The sequence below is a fragment of the Urocampus carinirostris genome, chromosome 17 (assembly GCF_059441175.1).
Source record: "Urocampus carinirostris isolate Australia breed hairy pipefish chromosome 17, RoL_Ucar_1.0, whole genome shotgun sequence".
Classification (NCBI taxonomy): domain Eukaryota; kingdom Metazoa; phylum Chordata; class Actinopteri; order Syngnathiformes; family Syngnathidae; genus Urocampus; species Urocampus carinirostris.
In genome coordinates this window covers 25014291-25029410 of record NC_142365.1, presented here as the reverse complement: position 1 = coordinate 25029410, position 15120 = coordinate 25014291, and the positions used below count along the sequence as shown (strand labels likewise).

Here is a 15120-nt window from a genome sequence, read left to right as displayed (position 1 = left end):
GCACTGAAGAGTTAGTATTTTTAATTTATATTTTATTGTCTTGCAGTGGGGCAGCATGGCACCGCAGTGGTTAAGCGCGTGTGCGGCACAGTTCTGAGGTTATGAGATCGAACCTCCTGTGTGGAGTTTGCATGTTCTCCCGTGCTTGCGTGGGTTTCCTCCGGGCACTCCGTTTTCCTCCCACATTCCAAAAATATGCATGTCAGGTTAATTGGTCGGTCCAAACTTACCCCAGGGGGGATGAGCGAGTGGATTGTCTGTCTCTGTGTGCCCTGCGACTGACTGGCAACCAGTACATGGTGTCCCCTGCCCACTGCCTAAAGATAGCTGGGATGGGCTCCAGCACCCCCGCGACCCTACTGAGGATAAGCGGTGCCGATAATGGATGGATGGATGGATGTCTTGCAGTTCCAGATATTTTGTTGTTAAATCTGTTTAAGTATGTAAGAAGCTAAATTGTTTTGTATTTTACAATGTTTTGGTAGATCTGGGAATATTTCATTTTTCAATTCATGTGTTTTGCAGGAATACCCTGCAAAACAGATGTAATTACTAAATTACATAGGTTTTGTAATTTCCATTTATCAGATTTATTGTTGATGATATATACAAAAAAAAATCTAAGATTGAAGCAGGCAACTCGGACAAAACAGTCAGATATCCCTCAGCAACATAGTAAGCAAAGTAACAATATGTCCAAGTAGAAATGAGCGTTATGCAATCGATATTGACTACAATCGCAGCCTGTTTTTCAACGGTATCCGCCATTGATATGAGGCTTTGTTTTAATCCTGTGACGTCACAGCTCTACAGGGTATGATACAAATCATTCGACTTTGAAACAAAATTTGAGGAGTCCCTGTGGAATATTTTGCAACATACTGTATCTGCATGATTGTGGGGAGGAACACTACACGTTCTGTGCCTAATTGGAAAAAAGAGTCTTATATGATCTATTTAAAAGCCCGTCAATTTAGGAGTAACGCTGGGTCAGAGAAACCCCAAATCATGGATATTTATCACTCGTGTCAATTTAAAAAGATTTATTTTCAACAGTGCACCAGGAATAAAGAGGGCATTTGATTAGCGCTTGGCGTCTCCGCTTTGTGTTTATCAGCGGTGAATGCGACGGCAGCCATTGCAAACAACTCTGACAGCTGTCTGGGAGCAGCAGGGGCTGCGTGGCGTCTGTTGTCAGACGACTACATTTCAAACAGATTAACGACAACATGGCGACTCCGCCGCGGACTGTTCATATATTTACAGACGCATTGATCACTTGTCGCTGCGAAATGGCTCGTCAGAATCCCCCAAGGGATCGTGGCCTAATTGTTCCTCTGCAAAGGAGGATGTGCATCGTTGGTTATGTTGCTGCCATAGACACCTCCACCCCTCAATTGCACCCCCACTGCGCGCCCCTTTGTCACGCTTGTCCTGTTCTGATGCGAAGTGATGGAATGCAGCGGCCTAGGTCACAGATTAGCCATCATTCAGGGCCGTAGACGGGAGGATTATAGCTCACTAGAATGGCCCTTCCGAGTGTTTGGCCCATTGGGATTGCAGAAGTCGGTTGGTAATTTCCACTATGGCCACCCCCTCGGGTTGCTGGTCCCGCGTGCTATTCCTCAAACTCGACATGCGCCTCTCGCTTTCTTGCATCCGCCCTCCCTGGCTTATTACAGCTTCTTCGGGGTAAGCGTTTCACCCAAAGGCGAGCAATATTACAGCTATAGCATTGACTCCATTATAAAATCAGTTCATCTTGATCTAACCCGACTATTACTCCTGTGCTCTCTTAGCTTGGGTGCTCAGCCGCTTGTAATAATCAATGAGTATTGCTGGCTGTGCACATTGGTGATGTATGATGTCAAAAGGGCAAATGGCAAGAGAATAATATGCTGAAAGGGCTAAGCAATACACTGAACAATCTGAGGAATGAAAGCAGAAAGTGGCTAAAAGTGCAAATGTATGTGACTGTTAATCAAACATTTTCTTTTCCATCTGTGGATTTTCTATTTATTAGATAAGGGGCTACCAACTTCCTTATTACTGGTTATTGAAAAGGGGCATACTTCACATTTAAGTGGAAAATTTAAGCTACCAGTGTAGTGGACGCTAGGCGATATGGTCAATAATTTTAATCTTAACTTAATCATTTTAAGTCATATTCGGCAATCACTATTTTACACTTTTTCAAACAAATCAAAAACTTTAACCCTAGCAACATTAATTTAAAAAACTAACTATACAAAGCATCCTGTGCAAACAATTCAGAAAATAACCAACTTTAAGTCAGATTTAATTTAATTAAACATTCACTGTTTGTGCAGAAAAAAGAAGCTATTTATAGCTTGAACCCAGCGATAGCTAAAGGTGGTGTGTGTCCTTAAAAAGTTGAAAGTTAAATATTTTCTCAATTAAATATGTGTAAACAGTGCCTAACAGAGTTCAAAGAGCTATAATGCCTAATATTCCATGGCGCCCATCTGTTTTTATCTCTTTTCTCAGAACTTTTTGAGGCGGAATATATTAGGTTTGAGGAATGAGGGCTGGGGGCAAGTGCTGGAGTCATGCTCATACCCTCAAGTTTTTATTTCACCTGTATTTGTCAGTCTAGCGTGGAAATGGTGAATGTAAAAAAGGGCCTCATGCTCATCTTCGCAGTTTTTTGTTAGTGTAGCATGACAGCGGTGAAAGTAAGAAAAGGTCTGTTTCAAATACAGTCCAATGGCCAACCCAAACCCACAAAAGATGAAAATAGTCTGAGAAATGCACGTACTCGCACGCTCATTATGAATGATAGGTGACTCAGGCACTGATCATGACTTGAAGCCAGTAGATTGTGGCAGAGCCCCAACTCCTTTAAGCATTTAGTATCTTTTGTAAATAGGTCTTTACTTTATCAAGCATTTTGCAACTTGTCACTTGTCAGCTTCAGACTAGGACTGGGTTCTCCAACCTTCTTCAAGCTGAAAGCTACTTTTTGTTACAAATTAGCGCAAACTGCACCCAGCTTGATATGTGTTTCTAAAATAACTCGCAATGTTATAATTATGTTGTTACAGTTATTACTACGGTAATAATTGGAAGTGGGGTTAAATAAACTCAACCAACGACTAAAACACAATTGTATTACAAAATAACAATGACCCAGTAATGGTGAATTATTTCTAAAACAGGTCCGCGGGCACCTCAGATTTTCTTAGGGGGCACTCTGGAACCAAATTACTGTATTTTCACGACCATAGGGTGCAATGTGTTAAAAGGCACAATCGCTGTAGCTGGTTCTATTTCTGTATTTATCACGGGGCGCACCTGATTATTAGGAGTGCCCTCTGCTGCAGCTACCGAACAATAACACAGACAAGCAAGTGTGTGTATTTGAAAATACAGCGGGAGCAAAACTGAGTTTGGTTGTGGTTTATTTAGGTATTGATTATAGAGTAAAACACACGGATAAAAGCTTGTTCATTTTCAAGCTTCCACCATCGATTCATTTATCTTCAATTATTTCGCGGCTGCTCGGTTTCCGTGTTCTTCCGTGTGGTGTAGACCACAACACACCACAGCGGACGAAAACACAGAAAACATTCAATGGAGAGAAAGGGAGGTTTTGGATTTCATTAATATTTAGGGGGACAACTGTTCTTAGCCTCCGGTAGCAAAATAACCATCATATTGCTAGATACGCTACGGCGTTAGCATCCATGAGCACAAACAATGGAGGCATTGCCTGTGACATCACCTGTCCTCTTCTGCGCATAAGGGACACTTGTCGTATTCACACAGGAGACTCATAGAAGTCACAGGAGATCGCATACAAGTCACATTTAGTTGGAAATGTGAACCATCTCACAAAAACATTGAATTTCCCCCAAAAATAAGAATTGAAAATCAAGCTCTTCAGTGTGAACTTATCCTTGTATACAGGCCCACACTGCACCCTTTAACAGTGATACCCAAACTGCACCCTTTAGCAGACTCAAGGTGTCCTCAACTAAGTTCGCTGCCTTACATCACACACAGGGCCGTGAAAATACTGTAAACTGTTAAATTTCTTGCATCGATTTCACTATTCAGGAAACTTAGTAAGAATGAATGCAGTTCAAAAAGCAATGAATGTGTTTATCCATTGTGGGGAAGGTAGGAAAAAGGCAACAACAAAAAAACGGATTATTGATCATGACTTACTCAGTCACGGAGACAATGTTGTCCGGCGAAATTAGACCATCCTCCCTGAACCTTTCCCCCGGTAACTGCGGTGTGGGCAGTTCTGCTTCTTTCCTCCGCGATATGTTGAATAACCTCCACTGTGAGTGAGTGCTGTCATCTTCCAGCTGGATCCCCGTGCCTGTATACACGGTTGGCTCAGGAGAGGCTGAAGAGTACGGGTGGTGCGAGGAGAAGTGCTGGGTCAGACCAGCTGGACCTTCAGGTTCCTCAGTGCCACCCTTTGCGCCTCCCAGACATGGCTCCGGAGGATGTTGGTAAAAGTGTTGGCTGTTGGGGGTGGAAGGGTTCTTTAAACTCTCGCAGGGTTCCTCACCACGTTCGCATGGGTGGGGGCTAAGTGGAGGGGGTTGTGGGGAGTCGGCAAAGTCCGAGGTCCCTTCTGGGTGAACCACCCCACTGCCGAGCTGAGCTGTTTTTTGGATGGCCGACACTTCTGCCGATCGGATGCTGGAAAACCTTCCTCCGTCCTGACTCCTTAACGACAGTCTTTGGCCGGCCGTGGTTTCGGTCTCCATGGAGGCGTCTTTGTAGGTCGGGTTTCGATGATGAAAAGGCGTCTGGGGTCTTTTCTGCTGCTTGTCACTCTTGTCAAGCTTTTCCCCACCCGCTTTGTGCTTGGTAGGAGTCAGCGAAGCCTGGCCCACTGCCTGCGTTTGCCCCACATTTGCGCCTGTTCGCTGCTTTGCTGACTTATGTCTGGAGGAAAAAAGACAATGATGAAAATCCGATTGAGATTTAGACGCAATTGTGACATGCAATGTTTCCTGTAAGCTTCCACGGGTTTGAGCAATAGGACTGCACGATTAACCGAAATCTAAGCGATATTGCAACGGGATGAAGTGTGATTGTGTGATCGTTAGACACTGAGTTTTCTTCAAGGATTTATAGCTTGTCATTTGATTAAAATGAAAGTTTGGCCAACTAAAACAGCGCTAGAAAATGAAAAAAAAACGCGCTGGCGTTCTTGCTTGCCCGCTTTTTTTGCCCTTCTAATCAATTTGGGTTAATTGGTTAATTAACATGTTTTTGTATTTACTCCCCTAGCTCCTGTGTTTACTGTGTGGTAGGTGGTGCTAGAGTTGTCATTATCTGAATGATCGCGATGCGCTGATCTGGTGCACTCCACGCAGCGATTCGGGTTAGATTTGTATTGCATTCGAAGTTATGCAACTTTGAACATCCCTCCATGTCCCTAGTGGCCTGTTTGTTAGGGATTGGTACTGTTACCATTGCTACCTGTTTTGATGCATTTGTGGTCAGTGATAAAATGTGTTGAGTGATCAATAATTGCACAAACGTGTTAACACTTATTCAATTTCGTCAGCACAAGCACACCCGTTTAAAATGTGAGTGCTCAAATTTCTGGACAGTTTGGGGTTTTTGGATGTGCCTTATAGTCTGGAAAAATATTGTAAATAATGGAAAATAAAAAAAGACTTGTTTATGGTCAAGAGGAGCCTTTTACCTTGAACAGCTGCAGCATGACCTCTTAGAAGGCTCTACAAAATCCCAGGTTCCCGCTATCTCAATCTGGTTTTCCTCAGAGATGCCATTGGTTGCAGCTGAGTACTTCCGCCTGTGGTGAAGGAAATAAACACTAAAATTAATGACAACAACATGTTTATATACTGTAAGAGGTAGGTGGAGTTGCCAAAAAGTTTACTCAAGTAGAAGTACTGTTACTTCAGAATAAGTTGACTCGAGGTAGATGGATCCCTTAACAACTAGACTTGTAGGGGCACCATTTCCTGTGATGTGTCTTGAGCAAGTACAGCGGGATGGTGCCAATCCTCTTCAGGCCAACAAATTTTTCACCTGGTCTCAAACCGGGTACTTTTTTTTTGTAAAACTAAAAAGTAGTCATCCAAATAATGACTTATTAAAAAGGAGGAAAAAATACTCAAGTAAGGAATGGGTACCAATGTTGTAAGTCTTAGGTATGACCTCCCAGTCTCAGCATGGGCAGCCTATCCCAAGGCCACTAAGCTGGTTAAAACTATAATTGTATAAATGAAAAAATAAATAAAAAATAAACTAAACATATCTAGATAAGTTGCTAATTTAGAAATCCATATAAAACTAGGTGGCTTTTGAGCTAATTAGTAACAAAAAGTAGCTCGACACTTGAAAAAGGTCGGCGACCCTCGTTCTTGGCTTATATAGCTATAGAACAAAATTTTCTTTAAGCCTTTAAAACTGAGTCAAAAGGCAAAAATTGTTTTTTGCACAGCTTTTTCGATTTTAGAATTACAAAAATACAAGTTTACATACCTATTGCCCAGGGGTCACTAAATCCGCATTGGATTCACTCGTAAATATTGTTTGATAATGAACACCAGCGTTGAGTGATTTGAAAAAAAAAAAAGATTCTTAAATTTCCTACTCTCAATTTCATGATTAGGCATGTTTTCAAAATGTTGATTTTTAGAATGTATTTATTCATTTAATTTCCAAATGTGTGCCCTTTAATTTACTGCCCTCTACTACCCCTGACTTTTCTTGACATATGCATACAATGTATTTTGAAATCTAACATGTTTTGTTTTATGTTGATACTTTTGGTATTATACAATAGTCAATTCCGTTTGCTGCAGAGACTGCTTTCATGACCCCGCTTGGAGCAATTGTATTTTGGGTGACACTCTAATAGCTAACTACTGCTGACATTTTGTGCTTGCACAGAGGGCAACAGAACCCTCGATGCTCCCAATGTGTCAGATTCACTGATAGTGAATAATTCACAAGACTGTGGGACAACATTGCAATAAATCCACTTTTAACACTAGTGGAGCATCAGGGCTTGTGTATGTGCAGAATTAGCTACATTTTCCACTCCACTCATTTTCTTTCTAGTGATTTTGGAAAATGTACACTTGATCTTGATCTTGTTCTTGGTCTTATGGTCTTTTGTTCTCGGTCTCAGTCTCTGGGTCTTAGTGTCCGGGTCCTGGTCTCAGAGTACTGGTCTCCAAGTCTTGGTCTCTGGGTCTTCATCTATATGTATTGGTCTCTGGGTCTCGGTCTCTGTTTCTTGGTTTCTGAATCTTTGTCTCTGGGTCTATGCTTCCTGGTCTCTGAGTCTATAGCTCTTGGTCACTGGGTCTTGGTCTTGGTCTTTGGGTCTTGGTCTCTGGGTCTCAGCTTCTCGGGCTCTGCTTCTTGCTCTGTGGGTATGTGGGTCTGTGGGACTTGATCTCTGATTACTGATCTCTGGGTCCCGGCTTCCGGGTGTAGGTGCCTGCGTCTCGGTTCCTGGGTCTCGGTCCCTGGGTCTATGCTTGTTGTTTGTCTCATCTCTGAGTCACTGGGTTTTGTTCTTTGAGTCTTGGTCTCTGAGTATCCGATCTCTGGGTCTTGGTCTTCTTTGCCACTGGGGCTTGTTTCCCAAGTTTCTGGGTCTTGTTCCCGTTCTTTTTTTCTTGGAATTTGTTTTTTCCCTTAGCCTCTTTTTCTTGGACTCTTATTTTTATTCTCTTTATAGGTCTTACATTCATTATTTAATGAATCCGGGATAGTTTAAGAGGAATGTTTGAAGTAAGTACGCTTCCACCTATTTAAAAGGGTGGCAGACAACCGTCAAGAAAGGGATGCTTTATCCTGCAAGCCATGTGCGCTCATCAGACAAAACTTAACTCCAGCTATCTATTGCCAGATGAGGAAAGTTCAATTTAATTTTGAAAGTAAAAAAGGCAGAGATAGTCTCATTTTAAAAAAAGGGAAACAATCTTCTCTGCACCTCCTTTTGAATACTGAGTGTGCTTATCAATGAGTGAAGATGCTAGTAATGCCTTTTCGACAGCAACAAGGATGATACTCCACATCTATTGATTTAGACTTGGGACTCGATAATATAATCTGTTTAACGCTAAAATGTATGTTATGTTTTAAATGAATAACCTTATTCATGCACCAGATTACTTTACAGGGAGTGCAGAATTATTAGGCAAATGAGTATTTTGACCACATCATCCTCTTTATGCATGTTGTCTTACTCCAAGCTGTATAGGCTCGAAAGCCTACTACCAATTAAGCATATCAGGTGATGTGCATCTCTGTAATGAGAAGGGGTGTGGTCTAATGACATCAACACCCTATATCAGGTGTGCATAATTATTAGGCAACTTCCTTTCCTTTGGCAAAATGGGTCAGAAGAGGGACTTGACAGGCTCTGAAAAGTCAAAAATAGTGAGATATCTTGCAGAGGGATGCGGCACTCTTAAAATTGCCAAGCTTCTGAAGCGTGATCATCGAACAATCAAGCGTTACATTCAAAATAGTCAACAGGGTCTCAAGAAGCGTGTAGAAAAACCAAGGCGCAAAATAACTGCCCGTGAACTGAGAAAAGTCAAGCGTACAGCTGCCAAGATGCCACTTGCCACCAGTTTTGCCATATTTCAGAGCTGCAACATCACTGGAGTGCCCAAAAGCACAAGGTGTGCAATACTCAGAGACATGGCCAAGGTAAGAAAGGCTGAAAAACGACCACCACTGAACAAGACACACAAGCTAAAACGTCAAGACTGGGCCAAGAAAAATCTCAAGACGGATTTTTCTAAGGTTTTATGGACTGATGAAATGAGAGTGAGTCTTGATGGGCCAGATGGATGGGCCCGTGGCTGGATCGGTAAAGGGCAGAGAGCTCCAGTCCGCCTCAGACGCCAGCAAAGTGGAGGTGGGGTACTGGTATGGGCTGGTATCATCAAAGATGAGCTTGTGGGGCCTTTTCGGGTTGAGGATGGACTCAAGCTCAACTCCCAGTCCTACTGCCAGTTTCTGGAAGACACCTTCTTCAAGCAGTGGTACAGGAAGAAGTCCGCATCCTTCAAGAAAAACATGATTTTCATGCAGGACAACGCTCCATCACACGCATCCAAGTACTCCACAGCGTGGCTGGCAAGAAAGGGTCTAAAAGAAGAAAAACTAATGACATGGCCTCCTTGTTCACCTGATCTGAACCCCATAGAGAACCTGTGGTCCCTCATCAAATGTGAGATTTACAAGGAGGGAAAACAGTACACCTCTCTGAACAGTGTCTGGGAGGCTGTGGTTGCTGCTGCACGCAATGTTGATCGTGAACAGATCAAAGCACTGACAGAATCCATGGATGGCAGGTTTTTGAGTGTCCTTGCAAAGAAAGGTGGCTATATTGGTCACTGATTTGTTTTTGTTTTGTTTTTGAATGTCAGAAATGTATATTTGTGAATGTTGAGCTGTTATATTGGTTTCCCTGATGAAAATAAATCATTGAAATGGGTATACATTTGTTTTTTGTTAAGTTGCCTAATAATTATGCACAGTAATAGTCACCTGCACACACAGATATCCTCCTAAAATAGCTAAAACTAAAAAAGCCCCACTCCAACTTCCAAAATATTCAGCTTTGATATTAATGAGACTTTTGGGTTCATTAAGAACATGCTTGTTGTTCAATAATAAAATTCATCCTCAAAAATACAACTTGCCTAATAATTCTGCACTCCCTGTATTCTTTCCAAAATAGTCTTTTGTCATATATTTTCGTACATAATACACACCGGACGATACAAGGTAAAAAAAATTGAAACTACTGTAAGAGCTACTATGTGTATTTGTGTATTACCATTGCGCTATTACATCTATGGTATAAATTAATGCAATGATTGATCAGTTGCTGACCATAATCGCTAAACAAAATCAACACTTTTCCAATAGACCACCAGTTGTATGTTTGACATATGAAAAGGCATTAAAGCTTTTTTCCATTGTCACACATTTTTTACTCCTGGTGCCATCAACACTGATTTGGGTAGAGCATTCTTATAGGTTCAATAGTTTCTCCAGTTCTTCACCTGTGTCACAATAACCTCTCAGTTCAATATGTATACGTACTTAAAAGAGCTTGAATAGTATTTTTGTCCATTCTCTAAAGTTTGTTAGTTAAGGAGTGAAGAGACTGTTTAACCTATCAAAATGCATTATGCAAATCAATGATCCTGTGACTAAAAAAAGTGTGATATAAGATAAGGTATAATCCCTTGTCGTATTTCTTTTGAACCACTGGTGGTCTAAAGGGTAGAGCCAATACACAAGTCCGATACCCGTTGCAAAAAAATGATTTAAAAATCGGCACCTCTTAGTCCAAGACCATGGGTTTCACCCGAAAAAGGATGGCATGCCTTTTCCAGGTTGGGGATGAGATTCTGCCCCGAGTGGAGGAGTTAATGTATCTCAGGTTCTTGTTCGCAGGCGAGGGTAGGACGAAACGGGAGATCGACAGACGGATTGGTACAACGTCTGCTGTCATGCGGACCCTGTACTGGTCCAATGTGGAAAAAAAGGAGCTGAACCAAAAGGCAAAGCTCTCAAGTTACCGGAAGATCTACGTTTCAACCCTCAACTATGGTCACGAAAGAACAAGATCCTGGATAAAAAGTGGATGAAATAAGCTTTCTCCACAGGGTGTCTGTGTTCTCCCTTAGCGATAGTATGAGAAGCTCGGTCGTCTGGGACAGACAGTTTGGAGCTGCTGCTCCTTTGTGTTGAGAGGAGCCAACTGAGGTGGCTCGGGTCTCTGATAAGGATGCCCCTTGGACGCCTCACTTTGGAGGTGTTCCGGGAATGTCTCAGCAAATGTTGTTCTACATGGTGCCCGCAGGCACCTGGGTGGTCTCTGAGGTTAACTGAGTTGCCAGCGGACCTGTTCTGAAAATATCCCACCAGTGCTGGGTCATCGTGCTTTTCTGGTAAAATATATATATTTTTGTGATTTACTGAGTCCAATTGACCTTACTTCCTACTTATGTCTCTTCTTCTCTTGCTTTCTTTCCTTCCTTCTTTCAAGCCTCCGTCCTCTCTCTCCCTCCCTCTATTTCTCTTCCCTTCCTTACTTCTCTTTCTTTACTGGGTGCCCTTTGCACTCATAAATTGCAAAAAGTAGCTCTCCGCTTAAAAAAGGGAATGCCTCGGGATTCTGTCAGATAAGCTAGATTAAGTACCTGGGGATAGGGAGGTCTGGGCTTCCCTGCTGAGGTCGTTTCCCCAGTGACCCTACCCCAGATAAGTGGGGGATAATGGATGGATGGATGATTATCCCTTTGACCAATCATTGCAAAATCATTGCTTAAAAACTGTAATATACTATAAAAACATTCATGGTAACACATACCTATAATTACTGTAAGCATTGTTCTCATCCTTTGTATTTTCTGGTATATAAAGGTTTATAAGGCATATTTATATATCGAGACAATTTGGGGTATTTTGGTGTGCTTTATAGTCCGGAAAATACGGTAACAAGATTTGGAGTTAGCTCCCACTTAAAGACAAGTTCAGCATTGCTCATAGATAAAAAACATCAGCAAAATTAACAAAATTCTTACTTGTTCTGCGCTCGATTGATATTGCACTCCTGCCAGACCTGCTCCACAACCTGGCTGGCAAGCCGTCGAGGAATCTTGCCTCCACGGTGGCTTGTTCTGTCCGCACTTAACGTATCAAATGAAGAATGAGTCCTCAACCACTTCTGGGCAGATTGAGAGTCCACTACGGAGACAAAAATCCAGCACTAAACAAACTACTTGAATGTCACATTAATAAAATCAATTCACAGGTAAGAACCCATTAAAGGTATCCCCAAACAGATTTTCTTCTTTAATTGGGCACAGAAGTGTTACACCCCATAATTATACAGATATTTTGCAAACTATGTATTGCGCTCGAGAAATTGTGCTTTGGGGCGGCAGTAGCTCAGGAGGTAGAGCGATCGTTTTAGGATTAAGGGATCCCAGTTCGAATCCCGGCTTGTCCGTGTTACATGCCGAAGTGTCCTTGGGTAAGACACTGAAACCCCACTACCCCCAATAAGCAGGTTAGCGCCTTACATGGCTGCACAGATCATGGCCGCTATTGGGAAATGTGAAGCACAATGTAAAGCGCTTTGGGAAGTCATTGACTTGAAAAGCGCTATATAAATGCAGATCATTTCATTTCATTTCACCCATCTAGCTTGTTTCTTGTAAAGCTGTGATGACATTGAAGGAACAGCACTTACAAAATGGCGAATCCCATTAACACAACATGTGATGCCAGCTCTAAACCAGTAAACAGCGATTGCATACTGCTCATTTCTGCTTGGAGGTAGGCAATTGAGGCTTTTTGTCTGTGTTTTTCGCTGCGTGTGTCACTGTTGGTATAACTTTGTCCAGCTAGCTCCCTGTTAGTGTCGGGGCTGCCGAGGGCCTTCCTATTTTGTCTGTTCTGGGTTGGCGCTCATTGGCTGCCTAACATGCGTGCATTTCACGTGGGGTGGAATGAGGCCATAGTTGAAATGAGGCCCAGAGCGCCTTCTTACAGTTTTATGTGAAAATACCTTTTGAAATGATATACCCAGTAATAATGTTTTAATAATTTCACATACGTATAAGTCTCACTGGAGTATAGGTCGCACCCTTGGCCAAACTATGACAGAAAACTGCAACTTATAGTTCGGAATATATGGTTGTTTACATTTTCAGTTGCAGGTAGTTTTCCCGAGAGAGCGATAGAGAAAGAGAGAAAGAGAGTATGTACTATTTTTTGATAACTTGCATGTTTAAGAATTTGGGAATAACCTCAAAAATGTTCTGTTGAGTGTGTGTTTCTTACTATACCTGTGTGCACTTCTTCAGGCGAAGTGGGTGGGGTGAGGGTCACCAGTGACATGGCAGGCTCTCGCTGGGATGCAGGCACTTGATGAGCACCCAAACAAACGGCAGTGCATTGGGAGGGCCCCACAGGGGCCACGACGGGGATATCTGACTGGGGCACGAGCACTAAACAGGCTGGGTACACCATTCGCACACCACCTGAACACACGTGCACAGAAACATAAGTTCAAAATGATTTTTTAAACTAAAGTGCAACAACTAATGCAGGGTTGTCAAACTGGTTTGAGCCCAGGGGCCACATGGTAGGAAAATCATTTTCACAGGGGCAAAAAAGAAAGGGAGAGAAATAAATAAAGGAAAAGAGTGAGACAAAGAGAAAGAGTGGTAAACAAAGATTAAAAGTGGAGAGAGACAATTAAAGAGAATAGAGAGAGAAAGAGAGAGAAATAAAGAGAAAGAAAGAGAGGGAAAGAAAGAGAGAAAGATAGAGAAGGAAAGAGAATGAAAAAGAGAGAATGAAAAATAGAAAGAAAGAGAGAAAAAGCAAGAGAACTAAAAATGATGGAAAAAGAGAAGAATGAAAAAAGATAAGGGGGAAAGTGGGAGAGTGAAAGAGAGAAATATATTAAAAAAAGAGTGTAAAGGGAAAGAGAGACAAAAAGAGGGGAGAGCGAGAGACAATAGAGGCAGAGAGAGAGAGAGAGAGAGAGGGAGAGAGAGAGAGAAAGGAAAGAGAGAGAGAAAAAAAGAGTGAAAGGGGAATGAGAAAAAGAGAGAAATAAAAATGAGAAAGAGTCAAAAGAAAATAAAGAAAAGGAGAAAGGGACAGAAACAAAAGAGAGTAGGAAAGAGAAAAGAATTAGAGAAAAGGAGAAAGAAAAAGGAGAAATGATAGACAGGAAAAAGAGAGAAAAAAGCAAAAAAACAGAGTGAAGAGAAAGCGAAATAGATAAAAATAATCGAAAGAGACAGAAAAAGAGAGAGAAAGAGAGCTAAAAATAAAAAGAAAGTAAGTGAGAAAGACAGAGAGAGAGAAAAGGAGCAAAGAAACAGAGGGGACAAAAGTCAAAAAGAGACAAAGAGAAAAAGAGAAACGAAGAAGAAAAGAGAAAGAGAAATGGAGAAAAAATAGGGAGCGAGACAGATAAAGAGAAAGCAAGAGAGAAAAGGTGAGAAGAAAAAAAGAGAGGGAAAAGGATTAAGAGAAAGCAAGAGAGAAAATAGAAAAAAGGAGGCAAAGAGATGGACATAGTGCAAGAAACAAAAGAGAGAGAAAGAGAAATATAGAGGAAAAAATAGAGAGCAAAAGAAAGAAAAAAAGAACAAAAGAAAAAAGGGAAGCAAGAGAAAGAAATAGAGCTCCAGTTGCTTTGCGAGTGGCGTCTGACTCTGGCCAGACATATTTAAAACTGCTTCGTCTTGGCAGGCATTCTTAAAACCCTTGGCATGCCTGATCCGTCCCGGGGATTGCATGTTCGACTCCCCTAAACTAACAGATTGATTGGCAATCAATCTATTATCAAATGAATTGCCAACAATCTTTCTTAATCAACTCATCATTTTAGTGTATTAGAAAATCTCTAGTGCAAACAGGCTTGTTAGGAATTGAGGAAAAGATTTAGTAATTAAAGTATAATGGTCGTTTTTTTTTGAAGAAAAATATTCTTCATACCAAAGCAGATAATGTTGCTCATCTTAAATAATATTGTTTTTCTTTTATAAAACATTTTATTGAGTAAAATAAGAAAAAAACAGTACAGTATTTTCCTCATTATAAGGCGCCCCCACCAAAAAATGAAACATTTTTCATATATCTTTTCTATACACGAGGCACATCGGACTATAAAAATGAGAAAGGAAAATGAATACTTGCAAAAAATTATCAATTTTTTGCGATGTCAAAATCTTCAGAATTTCAGGTTCTTTACAGTAAATAATTGACAAATGATTCTTGTATTTGTGAGGCAACACATGTATGTGCTTCATTATCTATGTCAGGTGTGACACAGCCCATTGGATGATTCAATTTGGCACGCCATAAGTTTCTGAGTATTTAAAAAAAAAAGCGAGTCACTAGTTTGTTTTCAAAACTTTGGATGTTTAAAATGAATGCAAACCAAATACTTCACCTGGCCTCTAGATGGCAATAAAGGATTTACTCAGCTTTGGTAGGCCAAGCCTATTAGTTTGATCCGATAGTCTAATCTTACGCCAATGCACTGCTAAAAAATTTAGTTTGTATTTTTTTATTCACTTGAAAATC

At 41.3% G+C, this 15120-nt stretch overlaps 1 protein-coding gene across 1 annotated transcript in view; it reads right to left on the bottom strand.

The window, feature by feature from the left end:
* med13a (mediator complex subunit 13a) overlaps positions 1-15120 on the bottom strand; it is a 166748-nt gene that overhangs the window by 43454 nt on the left and 108174 nt on the right. The window contains exons 6-9 of the mRNA XM_088320935.1: positions 12861-13055; positions 11592-11754; positions 5699-5809; positions 4192-4929 (exon numbers count right to left, since the gene is read on the bottom strand). Of these exons, the coding sequence (XP_088177061.1) occupies positions 4192-4929; positions 5699-5809; positions 11592-11754; positions 12861-13055 (1207 nt within the window). The remainder of the gene's footprint in view (positions 1-4191; positions 4930-5698; positions 5810-11591; positions 11755-12860; positions 13056-15120) is intronic.